Source organism: Anolis sagrei, chromosome 5, assembly GCF_037176765.1.
Source record: "Anolis sagrei isolate rAnoSag1 chromosome 5, rAnoSag1.mat, whole genome shotgun sequence".
In the NCBI taxonomy this organism is placed as follows: Eukaryota; Metazoa; Chordata; class Lepidosauria; order Squamata; family Dactyloidae; genus Anolis; species Anolis sagrei.
In genome coordinates, this window is record NC_090025.1 from 83,642,221 (window position 1) to 83,659,947 (window position 17,727).

Below are 17,727 nucleotides of genomic sequence, written 5' to 3' on the forward strand. Positions count from 1 at the left end.
AAAAAATACTCATTCCTAAGCAGAACAAAAAATACCAAACATTCCCTTTTTTTTCTTCAGCAGGGAATATAAACTCAAGAACCTCTATTTTCATGTAAGATAGTACACAGGACATATAATGGTTTACATAGCTACATGAAGATTCATCTCAAGTAGTTGGTGTAGACCAGTGCTGGAATTTCATGGAAACAGAAACAATGTTCTCTCATTACTACAGCCTTAATTGTGCTAAGAAAACCTATCCATGGCAGATCAAGTATTTAAATATGTGGTGTGTTGATGAAAAAAGATTGATATAATTCTAGTCTCCCCCCTCTCAACTGTTGAAGCTACATTCATAGGATAAGTACAGTATATTTGGGCATATAAAACAACTGGGTATATAAGACGGCTCCCAACTTTTCCAGTTAAAATATAGAGTTTGGGATATATTCGCCGTATAAGACTACCCCTCTTCCAACACAGACCAAATAAAAAATTCAAAAGCATCAGACTTGATTTCAATATGGTAATTTTCCTATTACTGTACCTCCTTCTCTGCCTCTCAGATCTAGCACATGCGCACCTGCACCACTTCACTGCAGTCTTCAGGAGCAAGATCTGAGAGGCAGAGGAGGAGGCACGGTAATAGGATACAAGGGCGGGCCAGACAGGTAAAAGAGGTGTGTTTTTCTGGGCCCAGAGCCACTCTAGGTCTTTTCCCATACCTTGGGCGCCCCGGATGCCTGCAGCTTGCTCCGCCCTTCACTTACACCTTCCCAGTGAGGCGCCCCTTCACCTCACCATTGGGATTGCATTAAGTCCATGAATCCTGATGAATGGATTTTCTTCTACTTGTACAGCGTTGCCCTTAATGCTTTCATACAATCGCTGCATACGGCAGGGATGCTGCTACTGCCATTTTTGAGCTCCCAATACAATATGCAGGAACCACAGATTCTCCAATCCGGATTGGAAGTTTCAGCACTTGCTCTATAAGACAACTCCCGGCGTATAAGGCTACTCTCGCATATAAGATGACTCCCATGCATAAGGCTACTCCCACATATAAGACGACTCCTGTGTATAAGACGACTCCCAGGCATGTAGCCGGGGGGGGGGGGAGGGCTTGAGGGGCTTCAGCCCCCCCCCCCCCCCGAAATTCTCATGGTGGTTCGTGAAAAGGTGCATTATTTAAACTGTAATGTTTATTCATATCATGATCTGATCACCATACTCAATATATCCCATATGCATGGGGGTATTGGGGTAACGATACAAAAGGTTTGCTAGGGTAGACCCTCTTTCACTCAGACTCAGCCCCCCCCCCCCCGAAACAAACTCAGCCCCCCCCAATCGAAATCCTGGCTACGGGCCTGACGACTCCTGTGTATAAGACGACTCCCACGTATAAGACAACCCCTGACTTTTGAGAAGATTTTCTTGGGTTAAAAAATAGTCTTATACGCCAGAATATTCGGTAATTAGAACTTCTATGCATTAGCAGACTTTAGTGGCAAGCCCTGCCCTTCTAGGTCTTGAGAAAGTCACAGATATTGTCCACATGCTTCAAAACTACAGATATTACACCATTTGTTTAGAAACACACATCTGAGATGTTCGCACTGTAACCATGTTCTTTTTTTAAAACCCCTTGTTCAAGAAAACAGATAATTGTCCCGAGGAGAAAATATACAGTAATACATTTTCAGACACTCTTTACAGAAGACCTTCAATACGGTATGTACAAAGCAAGTTCAGACAAAGCTTTGCCAAGGTGACTGACACAAAGAGACCTGTTTTTCACTTAGTACACAGAAACGCGTTGCTTACAACAGTTTGTTTACCACAACTTTGTTATTGTTCACAGTTCATCTTTATATTGAAAGGCAATTGTACATGATGCAGAATTTTTTGACAAAAATGTGTTCGTTTTCTGAAAGATATAAACTGCAGTTCTATTGCTTAATAGCTTCCTCCTTTTATGTTGATGATGGGCAGATTCGGGATGACTGAAGGACACTTAGATGAGCCAAGTGCTTGAAACTCACATTTTAATTTTTTTCTTTCAAAAAAATAATAAAGTTACCTGCATCATTTTTAATTTTTCTACTTACTTACTTAGGCGATCCCTCGTAGTCCAAGGATGATGGTCCTTCAAGGTTCTGTTGGTGGGTCTGTAGGTGACTGTGGAGCCCAATTCTTGATCTGCATCTTCTCCCACAGTGAGGGCATTGGTTTCTGGGTGGAAGGTGGTCCCAGTTGGGGTTGGCTTGGCACATTTCTGTCTTTCGCCCTCCATTCATGCCTCTTCAAACTCCACAGCACTGCTGGTCACAGCTGACCTCCAGCTGGAGCACTCAAGGGCCAGGGCTTCCCAGTTCTCAGTGTCTATGCCAGAGTTTTTAAGGTTGGCTTTGAGCCCATCTTTGAATCTCTTTTCCTGTCCACCAACATTCCGTTTTCCATTCTTGAGTTCGGAGTAGAGCAACTGCTTTGGGAGATGTTGGTTGGGCATCCGGACAACATGGCTGGTCCAGCGGAGTTGATGGCGGAGGACCATCGCTTCAATTTAAATTTTTCTAAGCCACTTTAAGACCCAGGGTTTGTGAAAAGATGATTCTAACCCCAAAAACTGCATATAGTTAAAGTTAAAATACATGCTTCTTTCTGTACAAGATCCTGGAGGACTTCGGAGTTGTAGAAAAATCTGAAATCCATGTGAAGGTAAAGACTGAAACACAAGGGAGTCAAAGGGGTGAAAATAAAATATTGGCTTTCTCCAGTTCCATTCTGACCACACTTGGGAGGACAGGCCTTTAATTTAAAGGACAATGTGGCATAAGCATAATATTTAATACTTCACTCTTTTGTAACATAAATAGAATTGATTTAAAGTTCAAATCTTTCCACTGATTAACTTTACTATTACCTTTTCTGTCTCTGAGGAGATCTTGGCCTATAATTTTATTACCAGTGACAGAAGATGGCTAAAGCAGTTTGCCACCAAATGTGATGGCAAATGATACAGGCAAAGGATTGCCCTGAATTTTGGGAATAGTTTTTTTAGGGCTTGGGGATGCACTCTTTCCCCTTCTGCTCTGTGTCATATGTGTAGAACAGTTTCACAAACTTTTTAAACAGAGGGCCAGGTCACAGTCCCTCAAAATGTTGGCGGGCCAGATTATAATTTGAAAAAAACATGAATGAATTCCTATGCACAGTGCACATATCTTATTTATAGTGCAAAAAACATTTTAAAAAAATACAATAATAAAATTAAGAACAATTTTAACAAATATATTAGTATTTCAATGGAAAGTGTGAGCCTGCTTTTGGCTGATGAGATAGGATTGTTGTTGTTGTGTACTTTCAAGTAGTTTCATACTTACGTTGACCCTGAGCAAGGGCCGGGTAAATGACCCTGGAGGGCCGCATCCGTCCCCCTGGCCTTAGTTTGAGGACTCCTGGTGTAGAACAAAGTATTCTCTCAAAGTCTGGGTGGAAGCATCCCTGAAAACATTTGCTGAAACGTTTTCTTTTTGCCTTAATTTGATGTCCTACTTCCAAACAAAAGAAGCAGGGGACTCTGTCCATCCATCCATCCATCCTTTATAGAGACAGGTTGAAAGATTATCAATTCCAACATAACTATACTTCTCAAATATCCCCCTCCCCATACACACACCCTTTTCAAGCATACTAAGAACAATAACGGACTACGCTCCATTGTGTTAGCATATCCAGCATCAGATGTGGCTCAATATATTTTTTGTTGTTGTTCATTCGTTCAGTCGCTTCTGACTCTTAGTGATCTCATGAACCAGCCCACGCCATAGCTCCCTGTCGGCTGTCACCACCCCCAGCTCCTTTAAGGTCAAGCCAGTCACTTCAAGGATACCATCCACCCCATCTTGCCCTTGATCAGCCCCTCTTACTTTTTCCTTCCATTTTCCCAAGCATCATTGACTTCTCTAAGCTTTCCTGTCTTCTCATTATGTGGCCAAAATACTTCATCTTTGCCTGTAATATCCTTCCCTCCAGTGAACAATATCTTTAGTCATTAAAAAATGCCCAATCTCCTTAGAGGAGCATACATTTTTGTTGTTGTTATTGTTGCAACTTAGAATAAAGTTGAAGTTATTTGCTAGAATCCAGTTCCACAGGAAGGCCTATAATTTCACTTCTATTTCAGTGGCGTACTTGTTCTGTAGCTTATCTAGATTGGGACCCAGTAATAAAAGAACCTGGGTGGCTATGGGAAAGCCTCCACCATGTGTAAATATTTGGACTCCTTAGGCATCTCAGTTGCCACCAAGAGACCCAATTGCAAATAATTACTTTCAGCCATTCTTATTCTGGCTTAAGGTCCTCAAACAATTTGAAGTAATTGATCTGATAAATAAACAGGTGTTAATTCCTAGGTTTGACCATGTATGCCAAATTACTGTTTAGTTACATTTGGGATTTCCCATGGCATCCTTATGTATATTTGGATCGATATTTATGGGTTCCCCGATTTTGTCCGTGTTCTGTTTGTGACCGTGATGGTGAGGATTTTGAAAACAAATTGGGAGTCCAATCTAATACATATGCCATTTTCTGCCTCTTAATTCATTCAAGGTCTACTATTCCTAGTCCCTCCTGTCTGTACAGGCCTAAAATACACTGTGGTAAGTTTGATGGTTGGGATGTTCCCTTTACCGATAGACAATGGCTGTGTGTTGTATGCAACACATGGTCGCCCACTTTTTGCTAAACTTTCTCTCCAGTACAAGTATCCATACTTGCTCATGTAGACCATAAGAGTGAGTTTGGGTTATTAAGTCCAGCTAAGTCTACTCCAATACCTCTTTTGCTGGCGTTATCACTCTCCCTTAACAAGAGCACTTGTTGGTAACATTCTTCCCAATATTTTTAGCAGCCGCTCTATGAGGTCACACTGCTATTTTCAGTTGTTTGTGACTGACAGTGTTCTTGGCAAAAGAATACCAAGTCAGAAAGGCATTTCTGTAACACAGATGCTAACTGAGGCATGACACTCCACAAGTAATGCTCATCTAAATCACATTTCACTGGCAAACCATAGTGCCAGTCACAATAGTAGACACTTCATAATAGTTCTCTGAGGCAAGTAGAGAGGAGTCGATAATGCTAGACGGCCGTGGTCTTCAGCCAGGAAACTGATGACAAATTTATGAAGATAAACCCTTTCTGCTAAATGGTGGAAATGTACATAGGCTGGAGATTGAGACTGAATGGGATAATGAAATGCAGTTCAGCAGCCAGGTATCTTCATATATGTGTCATGGTGCACCTAAAAATTGAAGTATAGAAACTCATCTATATATCAAAAGAGAGAATGACATAATTCAAATTCACAATTTATTATATTGTGCATCCCTTCTATATAAATAAAAATGTAATGTTCGTTTGTGGGATTAACAGAACTCAAAACCCACTGGACGAATGGACACCAAATTTGGATAGCACACACCTAACATCCCAATGTATGTCCTTCGCTCAAAAAATTGATTTTGTCATTTGGGAGTTGTAGTTGCTGGGCTTTATAGTACAGCTACAATCAAAGAGCACTCTGAACTCCATCAATGATGGAATTGAATGAAATGTGGCACACAGGACTCCTATGACCAACAGAAAACACAATGGTTTGGTGGGCATAGACCTTGAGTTTGGGAGTTGTAGTTCACTACATCCAGAGAGCACTGTGGACTCAAAACAATGAAGGATCTGGACCAAACTTGGCACTAATACTCCATATGCCCAAATATGAACACAGATGGAGTTTGGGGAAAATAAATCTTGACATTTGGGAGTTGTAGTTGCTGGGATTTATAGTTCACCTACAATCAAAGAGCATTCTGAACCTCACCAACAACAGAATTGGAGCAAACTTCCCACACAGAACCCCGATGACCAACAGAAAATACTTAAGGCATCTAGTCCCAACTCCCTTCACCGGGGCAAGAAAACGTAATCAAAGCCCTCCTGACAAAGAGCCATCCAGCCATAGATATAGACTGATATATATGATTTACACACACACACACATATGGATATGACAGATGCAGTATTATAGATTTCAAAGGGACCTCTAAAGAAGGACAACTATATGTTGCATGTTCCAGAGTATGTAAACCATACAATCTACTTACTTACTTACTTACTTAGGCGATCCCTCATAGTCCGAGGATGATGATCCTCCAAGTTCGATGTCCTGGCGGTGGGTCCGTAGGTGACTGTGGAGCCCCATTCCACATCCACACTGACAAAGAAACAGCAAGAAATACTGTTTACCCACAAGCATAAAGAAATTACATATATTAGAAATCAACACCTTCTCATTATTTTCCAGATCACCAGACTGGGCCACAGCAACGGATGGCAGGGGATTGCTAGTATACAATATAATAGTACCAAGTTCTATCATATTAGCATGCAGATATAATAATATGTTATGCTTACTCAGAATCATCACTAACGTTTATTTATTTATTTATTTATTTATTTATTTATTTGCTTCGCTTATATACCGCAATTCTCAGCCTAATGGCGACTCATTGCGGTGTACAACATGGAAAAACAGGTGCAAAATACAAACATAAGATAAAATAATCCACAGTACATAATTATCAAAACATCTCATCAAAAACATCAACATTACTACAAAGCCATTCCGAGTCGTCTCATCGTCAAACCCACAATCCGATACCATTTCCGTTGTTCCATTCCTGTGGTCAAGTTACCAGTCATTGCACTTCTATTCAAATGCCTTCTTAAACAACCAGGTCTTTAGCTTCCTGCGGAATATCAACAGGGAGGGGGCTAGCCTGATGTCTACGGGAAGGGTGTTCCACAGCCGAGGAGCCACCACCGAGAAGGCCCTATCTCTCGTCCCCGCCAGCCGTGCCTGTGACGCAGGCGGGATCGAGAGCAGGGCCTCCCCGGAAGATCTCAAAGTCCTCGTGGGCTCATAGGCCGAGAGGCGGTCAGTTAGGTATCTTGGGCCGGAACCGTTTAGGGCTTTATAGGCCAATGCCAGCACCTTGAATTGAGCCCGGTAGCAGATCGGCAGCCAGTGGAGCTGGTACAGCAGGGGAGTTGTATGCTCCCTGCGCCCCGCTCCTGTTAGTATCATGGCTGCCGCACGTTGGACCAGTTGGAGCTTCCGGGCTGTCTTCAAGGGCAACCCCATGTAGAGAGCGTTGCAGTAGTCTAAACGGGATGTAACCAGAGCGTGGACTACCGTGGCCAAGTCAGACTTCCATAGTTCATCTCAGGGAAGTGGGACATACAGAAGCACCCACTGAATAATGTATTATTGTTAATTATTATTGTTCTTTCATGATTTATGCAGCTGACTATTCCGAAATAAGAACAGACTATCACTTATCAGAGATTTATTTGAATGTAGTATACCACTCCTTTTATAATACACCTTAATACCTGTTTGTTAGGTGTTGCTTATGTATTAAATTGCAGGGTAACTTGAGGTCATTCTTTGCAGCTTTTGTCTGAATTCTTTAAAGGAGGCTAGGCATTCTTCCCAGATTTGAAAGCTAAACAAACCATTTCTGGGTTTTTTTTTATTATGAGACAGAAAACAGACAGGCACAGTCATTAATCTTAAGCTCTATGTACTACCACCTCTAGGTTTTACCAGGTTACATGTTCTTATATGTATATGTATATGTAGTATATCCACAGGCTGAAGAGTTGCCAATTAAATTCCATCTGACCTGTAACAAGATGAACTGGAGTGACTCAAATTCCAGCTCATTCCAATTTGCTGGCTGGCATTTAAAACGAGGGGATTGGAGTGGGATGGGGAGGACAGGAAAATGAAAGTAATATCAATAAAAAGCATCGTATCACTTGCTATAAAAATAGCAAATACATTTTTAAAAATAAGTTTGGAATTTTTTAAAATGAGAATTTGAAAAGAATTCACTGAAGAATTCAGAATATGCTAGAGATAAGGAGTTGCCAGGATGAATATGTTGGTGGAAAAGCACAGTGGTAGTAGGAGCTACAGAGTTTCCTACTACACTTTCCTACTATAGAAACATTCTAAGCAATATTAGACTCCAACAGATACTGTGCGCCTGTTTTTGGTATTTGCCACTAGCACTAACAGCTAGAATAATGTTTTCCTGTCTTTGTGGAAAGAAATTTGCTCATCACCAAATCACGAATATAGATTTTACAATTTTGATTTCAAATGTAATGTGGAGTTGTTTTGATTCAATGAAGGGGGGCCCTGTGTCATACATTTCCCTCTATACTGCAAATTCCTCCACCTCCAGAGTTATTTATTCCTATCACAAGAGTTCACCTGAAAGAACTGAGATAAACTGAATGAAATATTGTAAATTTGGCAAATACAAGAGAATAGAAAAAGTTTCAGGGGACAATGTGATAACAGCTGGAAAATCCTCTTCTAAAACCTACAGTAGGGTATCCATGTGTGTTCATTCGATCGTTAACCTTAATGGGAAGATACACAGGTTTTCTACACTTGCTACTTTGTCCTCTACTGCCTTGTATCAGAGTTAAGATACCAATCTTTCTAGGATTGTTTGTTATTAAATCCTTCATTAAGACCTGGATTACAAGCTTCAGAATTAGGATACCACTCTTTCTGGGATCCTTTGTCCTTATATATTTCATGAAGAATGGATTTAAAAGCATCAGAATTAGGATACCACTCTTTCTGGGATCCTTTATCCTTGTATCCTTCATTAAGAACTGAATTAAAAGGATCAGAGTTATGATACCACTCTTTCTGGGATCCTTTGTCCTTGTACCCTTTATTAAGTACTAGATTAAAAGCATCAGAGTTAGGATACCACTCTTTCTTGGATTGTTTGTTCTTATATCCTTCATTAAGAGCTGTATTAAAAGCATTAGTGTTAGGCTCCCAGGGAAATCCCATGCAAAGAGCACACGGAGTTCCCTCATGCTCCCAAAAAGCAGAAAAGGAGCCGAAATCGGCTCCCACTTGCTTTCATGTTGGCAGTTTTTTTGTACTAGGAGGGCCTTTCCCATTACATGCTCCCGAAGGTGTCGAAGGAAACAAAAGTACTGAAGGAAAACAAGTCCGCGCACAAGCCTAGCATCCATTGCAGTGCCTGCCATTTTGAAAATGCTATTAAGGCATTTTTCATATTCTAGAAAAGTAGAATCATTGCTAAGACTAAATCTTGGTATTAAGATTGTGAAGGAGAGAAAATTGTGCCTCTTTAATCACACAATGTAGCAGAAGGAAACAAAAACCAGAACCACAAGCAACAGCCGAAACCAGAACTGGATACATCACGGACCATCATCAACCTGACAGACAGACAACTCTCTGAAGACCAAGTATCCATACTAGCAAAAGGAGGAAACTTTGCTGTAACCGCCACCAGGATCCCAGTAGAAAACATCATTGCCAATGTCGAATCAGCAATTTACCGCCTCCCAGAGGAGGAAGCAGAAGTACGAGCGGAAGCAGCAAGGATCCTGAAAAAGGCAAAACTCCCCTCCAGTAACATTACTAGGAAAGAAAGAGAAGCCATTAGAGACCTAAATTCAGATCCTGATATCCTCATTCTGCCAGCAGACAAGGGGAATGCCACAGTCATCATGCATACAGAGCAATACAAGGAGAAGATCAGAAAACTCCTGGACCCTACTATATACAGAAAACTTAAGCAAGACCCAACTTCCAAAATAACCAGAAAAACCAACACTCTAATTAAAAACTCCTCAATCAACTTCGACATACGACAGCAGCTATGTAAATCGGAAGCCCTTCCACCCAGGCTTTATGGACTCCCCAAAATCCATAAGGACTCCACCCCACTCAGACCAATCGTGAGTGCCATTGGGTCCCCCACATATGACTTAGCCAAATTTCTTGCTGCACAGTTCAGACCTCACCCTCTGAGGAAGCTTGCCATAGATGCAGGCGAAACGTCAGGAGAAATGCCTCTAGAACATGGCCATATAGCCCGAAAAAACCCACAAGAACTGAGTGATTCCGGCCATGAAAGCCTTTGACAATACAAAAACCAGAAACTTATGATTACAAGTAGTGAAGTGTTACTTCCTGTTTCCTAGGAGAGGTCAATATGTGTTAGCACGTGGACTTCTTGATAAAATATAGCAATGTACTTGTTGACTCTGTACTTTGGTACTGTAATCCAAAACTCCATGAGAGCTTTACAGTAGAGGTTATCCTGGATATCAAGTGGAGCATTTCACAGCAGCTGCAGACCTTTTCACTTGACTGACATAATGGATCTGACCATGTTTATAATCCTTTGACACATTAATTTCTCATTTCCAGTGTTGAACAATTAAGGGAAAAGGAATAATCTCACTGTGTTATTAGGAACAAGTAAGATGGAATAGGAGAACAGAGAAAATGACTAACTGGGCTATAATGATGTTATAGTATGTAGTTGAAGAATTTGAACAGTGTCAACCATGAGAGTCAGGAGACCTCATTGATCCTCTATTGGACCATTGACCTTCTATTGGACGCCCTGCAAAAGCCTTTAGCAGTGTTCCTCCACACACATGCACAGACAGCATTTTGACAATGCTGTTATTTTGCCACTAATAGTAACTTGCTAGGCAGTTGATGCACATTAAGTTGTCCGGAAACACTTGAATCCTTGTCTTCAGAATGTCATCTGCAAGTGTCAGGAAATTCAATTTAACCCTGTAGCCCAGTGGTTCTCAACCTTCCAAATGTCACGACCCCTTAAAACAGTTCCTCATGTTGTGGTGACCCCCAACCATAACATTATTTTTGTTGCTAATTCATAACTTTAATTTTGCTACTTTATGAATCATAATGTAAATATCTGATATGCAGGATGTATTTTCATTCACTGGACCAAATTTGGCACAAATACCTGATTCAACCAAATTTGAATACTGGTGGAGTTGGGGGGGATTGATTTTGTCATTTGGGAATTTTAGTTGCTGGGATTTATAGTTCACCTACAATCAAAGAGCATTCTGAACTCCACCAATGATAGAATTGAATCAAACTTAGTACACAGAACTCCCATGACCAACAGAAAATACTGGAAGGGTTAGGTGGGCATTGACCTTGATCATGGGAGTTGTAGTTCGCCTACATCTAGAGAGCACTGTGGACTCAAACAATGGAGGATCTGGACCAAACTTGGCATGGATACTCAATATGCCCAAATGTGAACAGTGGTGGAGTTTGGGGGAAACAGACCTTGAGATTTGGGTAATTGCTGGGATTTATAGTTCACCTACAATCAAAGAGCACTCTGAATCCCACCAACTACAGAATTGGGCCAAACTTCCCACACAGAACTCCCATGACCAACAGAAAGTACTGTGTTTTCTGATGATCTTTGGCGACCCCTCTGACACTCCTCACAACCCCTCCAGGGGTCCCAACCCCCAGGTTGAGAAACACTGCTGTAGCCATTCAAATGTCAGTGGCAGGCCCGTAGCCAGGATTTCGTTTCGGGGGGGGGGGGGGGCTGAATTTTTTTTCAGGGGGAGTTTTGGGGGGCTGAGTTTTGGGGGGGGGCTGAGTCTGAGTGAAAGAGGGTCTAGCCTAGCAAACCTTTTGTATCATTACCCCAATACCCCCATGCATATGGGATATATTGAGTATGGTGATCAGATCATGATATGAATAAACATAACAGTTTAAATAATGCACCAATAAGGCCTTTTCGCGAACCACCATGAAAATTTGGGGGGGGGGGGCTGAAGCCCCCCGAGCCCCCCCCCCCCCCCCGGCTACATGCCTGGTCAGTGGGCTCTAACTCCCAACCTCACCAAACATAATAGCCAGGAATTGTATTTTAGGTACAACATCATCTTGGGTGAAGTAGTGCTTCTGTGCATTCTGTTCAAATTTCAATGTGGAAACACCTTTTAACTACAGGGATTAAGTCTGTTTTTATTTTTCAGTCAAGTTTCATATTTCACATAGCAGCTCTAGTAATATTGGTATCTGCGACAGATAATCCCACAAGCACCTTACCAGTATAGCAGTTACCTATAGTCTAGAAATAGAAGTGAGATCGCAAGTTTTTTTTTACTTTAGTTCCCACCAATACCTATCAGCTTAATGATACTCTGGGATCTATAAGAGGGGTCTATAACAGGTGGAGACGTGTCTTATGATCATCATCATCATCATCATCATCATCATCATCATCTTTATTTAATACCCATCTCCCCAACGGGGACTCAGGGCAGCTTACATGAGGCCAAGCCCAACAGCATATTACAATAAAATAAAAACACAACGACAACACATAAAACATGTGAATACAATGAGCAATATAAAATGCAAAACAAAATAATTCACAATCACAATGACAATGAGCATGTACAAGATAAAATACTAAAAACTCAGGGTGAGATAGGAATGGAGCAGATTGTGAGGGAGAAACTCATACAGGAACGGGGTCATAAAATAGGCCTTCATATACCTATCTTATACCCAATACTGTTGTAAATATCTAATTTTAAATGGTTGGACTATTCCCAGACTTCTGTTAAATCTAGATATAGCTACTAGGTTGTTAAATGGAACCGGACAGTGTGAGCCTATGCCCAAAGTGGAAGAAAAACAGTATGGTGGTTTCAGAATATTGTGAGGAAGAAAGAGGGGTTGAGGAGGCCAAACTCAGTTATTTATTTATTTATTTATTTATTTATTTACAGCTTTTATATTCCGCCCTTCTCACCCCGCAGGGGAATCAGGGCAGATTACAGTGTACACATATATGGCAAACATTCAATGCCAATTTTTGACATACAAACATATACAGACATACACAGAGGCTATTAAACTTTTTCTAGCTGCCAGGGGAGCTGTAGCTTTCATCGTCCATCTGCGACGCTGATGAAGCACTTCTGCATTCCCCGCATGCTTCCCTGCTGGAATGCTTTTGCTGGAGTCTTCTTTATGGCCTCATAAATCGGTTAATTTAGCCTCCTCACACTTTTTAAGGTGGTACCTAATTTTCCTACTTGACAGATGCAACTGTCTTTCAGGTTGCAAAGGTCGACAACAGGCTACACACAATTGGTTGGAAACCCACTCCAATCCGGGTTGGCTTCGAACTCATGACCTTTTAGTCAGAGTGATCTTAATGCAGCTGACACTCAGCCAGCTGCGCCACAATCCCGGTGCCCACTGGAAAAGAAAAGAGCTGCTTATAGGTCTACCTGGGGAGGGTATCTTGTGCTATCCCAGTGGTTCCCAACCTTTGTTTCTCTAGATGTTTTTGGATTTCACATCCTAGAATTCCTGACAGTTGGTTGAGATAGAGTTGAAATCCCAAATACCTGAAGGCACAAAGGTTGGGAACCATTACGCTATCCCATTTACTTTGAGTCGTGGTGGTAGCACATTTCACAAGTGCATGAGCAGATCCCCATCTCCCGGTTTCAAGTGCTGATGCTTATTTTCAAAATCCTACATAGTTTAGCTACCTGGAATCTATGGAGACTTTGTGGAGGAAAGTTTATACACAGAGGCCGCTTTGTTCAAATAGCTCTGCTCTCTGAAATGAAATGGGCAGCAATCAAGAAATATTTTCTACTGCGTGGTGTTTTATCTGTTTCCATCAATATTTTATTGTGCTTTTGGATGTTGTCCTACCTACTTCATAATTCTTTCCCCCATAGCCTTTTACATGGAAAATGAAGATATCAATCAATAAATAAATCTGAAAATGAGCTTCATTATACACTTTTATGCATTCTGATAAAAGACAAAATGTAAATCAAACCAGTCTCTGTTATTGGTTACTTATTACTGTCCACATTTTTACCTGGCAGGGCTTTGTAGCTCACATGAGGATAATATGCTAAGACAGTGGTTCTCAACCTTTCTAATGATGTGACCCTTTAATACAGTTCCTCCTGTTGTGGTGACCCCCAACCATAAAATTATTTTCGTTGCTACTTCATAACTGTAATTTTGCTACTGTTATGAATTATAATGTAAATATCAGATATGCAGGATGTATTTTCATTCACTGGACCAAATTTGGCACAAATACCCGATACACCCAAATTTGAATATGGGTGGGGTTTGGACTAATTGCCACCAAATTTGGCCACAAGACACCTACTAACCCAAGAAATGATCATCACTCAAAAAATTGATTTTGTCATTTGGGAGTTGTAGTTGCTGGGATGTATAGTTCATCTACAACAGTGGTTCTCAACCTGGGGTCCCCAGACGTTTTGGGCCTACAACTCCCAGAAATCCCAACCAGTTTACCAGCTGTTAGGATTTCTGGGAGTTGTAGGCCAAAAACATCTGGGGACCCCAGGTTGAGAACCACTGATCTACAATCAAAGAGCATTCTGAACTCCACCAACGATGGAATTGAACCAAACTTGGCACACAGAACTCCCATGACCAACAGAAAATCCTGGGTCTGCTGGACATTGATCTTGTCGCGCTTTATCTCACAATTCAGCAGCAGATCAGTTGCACAACCTCAGAGCTTTGCAGTAGCTTCTTCCTGCACAGTATTTTCAGTCAACTGCTCCCACAAACTGCAGTCACTCTGGAACTCTCCACAGGCACTTGAGTACATGCCCGGCCATTGTCAGTTTTACTATTGTTTTCCCCTCCAATCTAGATGACACTACAAACTTACCACAGCACACGGTTATATCTTGTCTTAGCACAGGTTCCTTTAATAAATTACATAGAGCCTTTGGCAAACAGCATCACAGCACAAGAAGAGAAATATACACTGTACATGACTTCCTTATATACAATTCTGTACATTTACACATAGCAATCACTGATTGGTTCCCAACTCATTAACTTAACTCCAACCCAGGATTGCATCATCCACAATCACCTGGATCAGGCTAGAACACATTCCCCAAATGATTCCCTATATACAGTTAATGCATGACTCAGCATTTCCAATAGAAGCCTATTAGCAGTGCATGACTCGGTTATATTATATTACAATACATTGTAAAACCTGACAGATCTTGAATTTTGGAGTTGTAGTTCACCTACATCTAGAGAGCACTGTGGACTCAAACAATGATGGAGCTGAACCAAATTTGGCATGAATACTCAATATGCCCAAATGTGAACACTGGTAGAGTTTGGGGAAAATAGAATCTTAACAATTGGGAGATATAGTTGCTGGGATTTATAGTTCACCTACAATCAAAGAGAATTCTGAATGCCACCAATGCCACCAATGATACAATTGGGCCAAACTTCCCACACAGAACCCCCATGATCAACAGAAAATACTGTGTTTTCTGATGGTCTTTGGCGACCCCTCTGACACCCCCTCGTGACCCCCCCCCCGGGGTCCCGACCCCCAGGTTGAGAAAGGCTGTGCTAAGAGATCAGACTCGACCTGCTAATGGAAAAGCAATATTTGAAACTCTGTACCAAAAGCCAGCCCCGATTTAATTTTGTGCATAACATTGGGATTTACATAATCAGCTGACTGGGGAGTATCATTTGCTCGTGTCTGAAATTTGTGTTATATTGAGATAAATACATATACTCTGCCTTTGGACCCATTCGTGTCTATAAAGAAGAGTACAAACCAGCAATGTCATCCACAATTAAACACATACCATAGTAGTCATTTAAAACATATCAAAAGTAAGCAAAGAAATCAGAAAAACACAACAACCAAAGACCAGCAGTTAGTGCACCATCAACCAACTTATCTCTAAAATCCTCTGAAACTGAACTCTTCCAGCTGTAATGTAACATTTATTAGGATTGGAGAAAGAGGTTGGGAGCTGCTTCTCAAGGCCATCACTGTTGCAGAACCTTCTATCACCTTTCCAGTGATTGGGAAACATGAAGCAGAGCCTCTGTGACAGACACATGGACAGGTAAGTTGATATGAGGGAAGGTAGTCCCTAAGGAATCTTGTTCCCAGACTGCAAATGTTTAAAGGCCAAAGTGCATCCTTTTATTTACTAATTGGGAGCAATATCAAAATTCATGCACTCTGACCCACCTTGGAAACTGCACCCTTAGCAGCGGAGGTCTTTTGTTTGTTTGTTTTCTAATCATAATTTTAATTTCAGTGGATATTTACAATAAAAATTACTTAACAAGATAACAGATTATTTTTAATTAAAAGCTGTGCACAACTAGTCTTAGCATTATTAATGATATCTTGCCATTATTAATGATATCTCCTTAAGTCCTGATGATGTGACGGAAGTGAACGTTTGCAAGTAAGTATTACATATTTGACATGGGGAAGCCACTTCTCAGCGAATGGAAACATCTTATCATTGGCTGTTTTTTTCACATATCCCAATTAGCAAATAATCCCATACTGTATTATTTATCGTGTCATCAGCAACCATACCATTGTATTACATTTCTAACAGAACAAAACAAACAGATAAAACACACAGATTTTGTAAACTTGGTAGTTGGTTAAATGTCCTTTGACCAGTATCTGGCCACTTGGAGTGCCTCTGGTGTTGCCGCAAGAAGGTCCTCCATTGTGCATGTGGCAGGGCTCAGGGTGCATTGCAGCAGGGGGTCAGTGGTTTGCTCTTCTCCACACTCGCATATCATGAATTCAACTTTGTAGCCCCATTTCTGAAGGTTGGCTCTGCATCTCGTGGTGCCAGGGCGCAGTCTGTTCAGCACCTTCCAAGTCGCCCAGTCTTCTGTGTGCCCAGGGGAGAGTCTCTCATTTGGTATCAGCCATTCATTGAGGTTCTGGGTTTCAGCCTGCCACTTTTGGACTCTTGCTTGCTAAGGTGTTCCAGCGAGTATCTCTGTAGAGCTAAGAAAACTATTTCTTGATTTAAGTCGTTGACGTGCTAGCTGAAACCCAAACAGGAGCTGGAGATGTCTCTGCCTTGGTCCTTTCACTATTGGCTGCTACTTCCCGGCAGATGTCAGGTGGTGCAATACCGGCTAAGCAGTGTAATTTCTCCAGTGGTGTAGGGCTCAGACACCCCGTGATAATGCAGCATGTCTCATTAAGAGCCACATCCACTGTTTTAGTGTGGTGAGATGTGTTCCACACTGGGCATGCGTACTCAGCAGCAGAGTAGCATAGCGCAAGGGCAGATGTCTTCACTGTGTCTGGTTGTGATCCCCAGGTTGTGCCAGTCAGCTTTCGTATGATATTGTTTCTAGCATCCACTTTTTGCTTGATGTTCAGGCAGTGCTTCTTGTAAGAGCACGGTCCAGAGTGACTCCAAGGTATTTGGGTGTGCTGCAATGCTCCAGTGGGATTCCTTCCCAGGTAATCCTCAGAACTCGGGATGCTTGTCTGTTCTTAAGGTGAAAGGCACATGTCTGTGTTTTAGATGGAGTAGGGATCAGTTGGTTTTCCCGTACTGATCTTCACTAAGTCTCCATTGAGAATTGCCCTGTTTTCCACTTATTTTCTTCAACACTCTTTAAAGAAAGGATGGAGAAAGGGTGGGTCGCTTGGGAGCTCTCTAGTCCCTTTTCTGGAGCCTCCATACATTTTTTGGTAGAAAAGTACAATGCTAATGGTACTCAATATGCCCAAATGTGAACACTGGTGGAGTTTGGAGAAAATAGAATCTTGACATTTGGGAGTTGTAGTTGCTGAGATTTATAGTTCACCTACAATCACAGAGCATTCTCAATCCCACCAACGATAGAATTGGGCCAAACCTCCCACACAGAACCCCCATGTGGGCCACAGCAACGCATGGCAG

At 41.5% G+C, this 17,727-nt stretch overlaps 1 protein-coding gene across 1 annotated transcript in view; it reads left to right on the plus strand.

Moving 5' to 3' along the window:
• Window positions 1-15,862: 15,862 nt before the first annotated feature.
• The window catches only part of SYPL1 (synaptophysin like 1), a 49,741-nt gene continuing 47,876 nt past the window's right edge, over window positions 15,863-17,727 (plus strand). Inside the window, exon 1 of the mRNA XM_067468482.1 lies at window positions 15,863-15,897. Within this exon, the coding sequence (XP_067324583.1) occupies window positions 15,863-15,897 (35 nt within the window). The remainder of the gene's footprint in view (window positions 15,898-17,727) is intronic.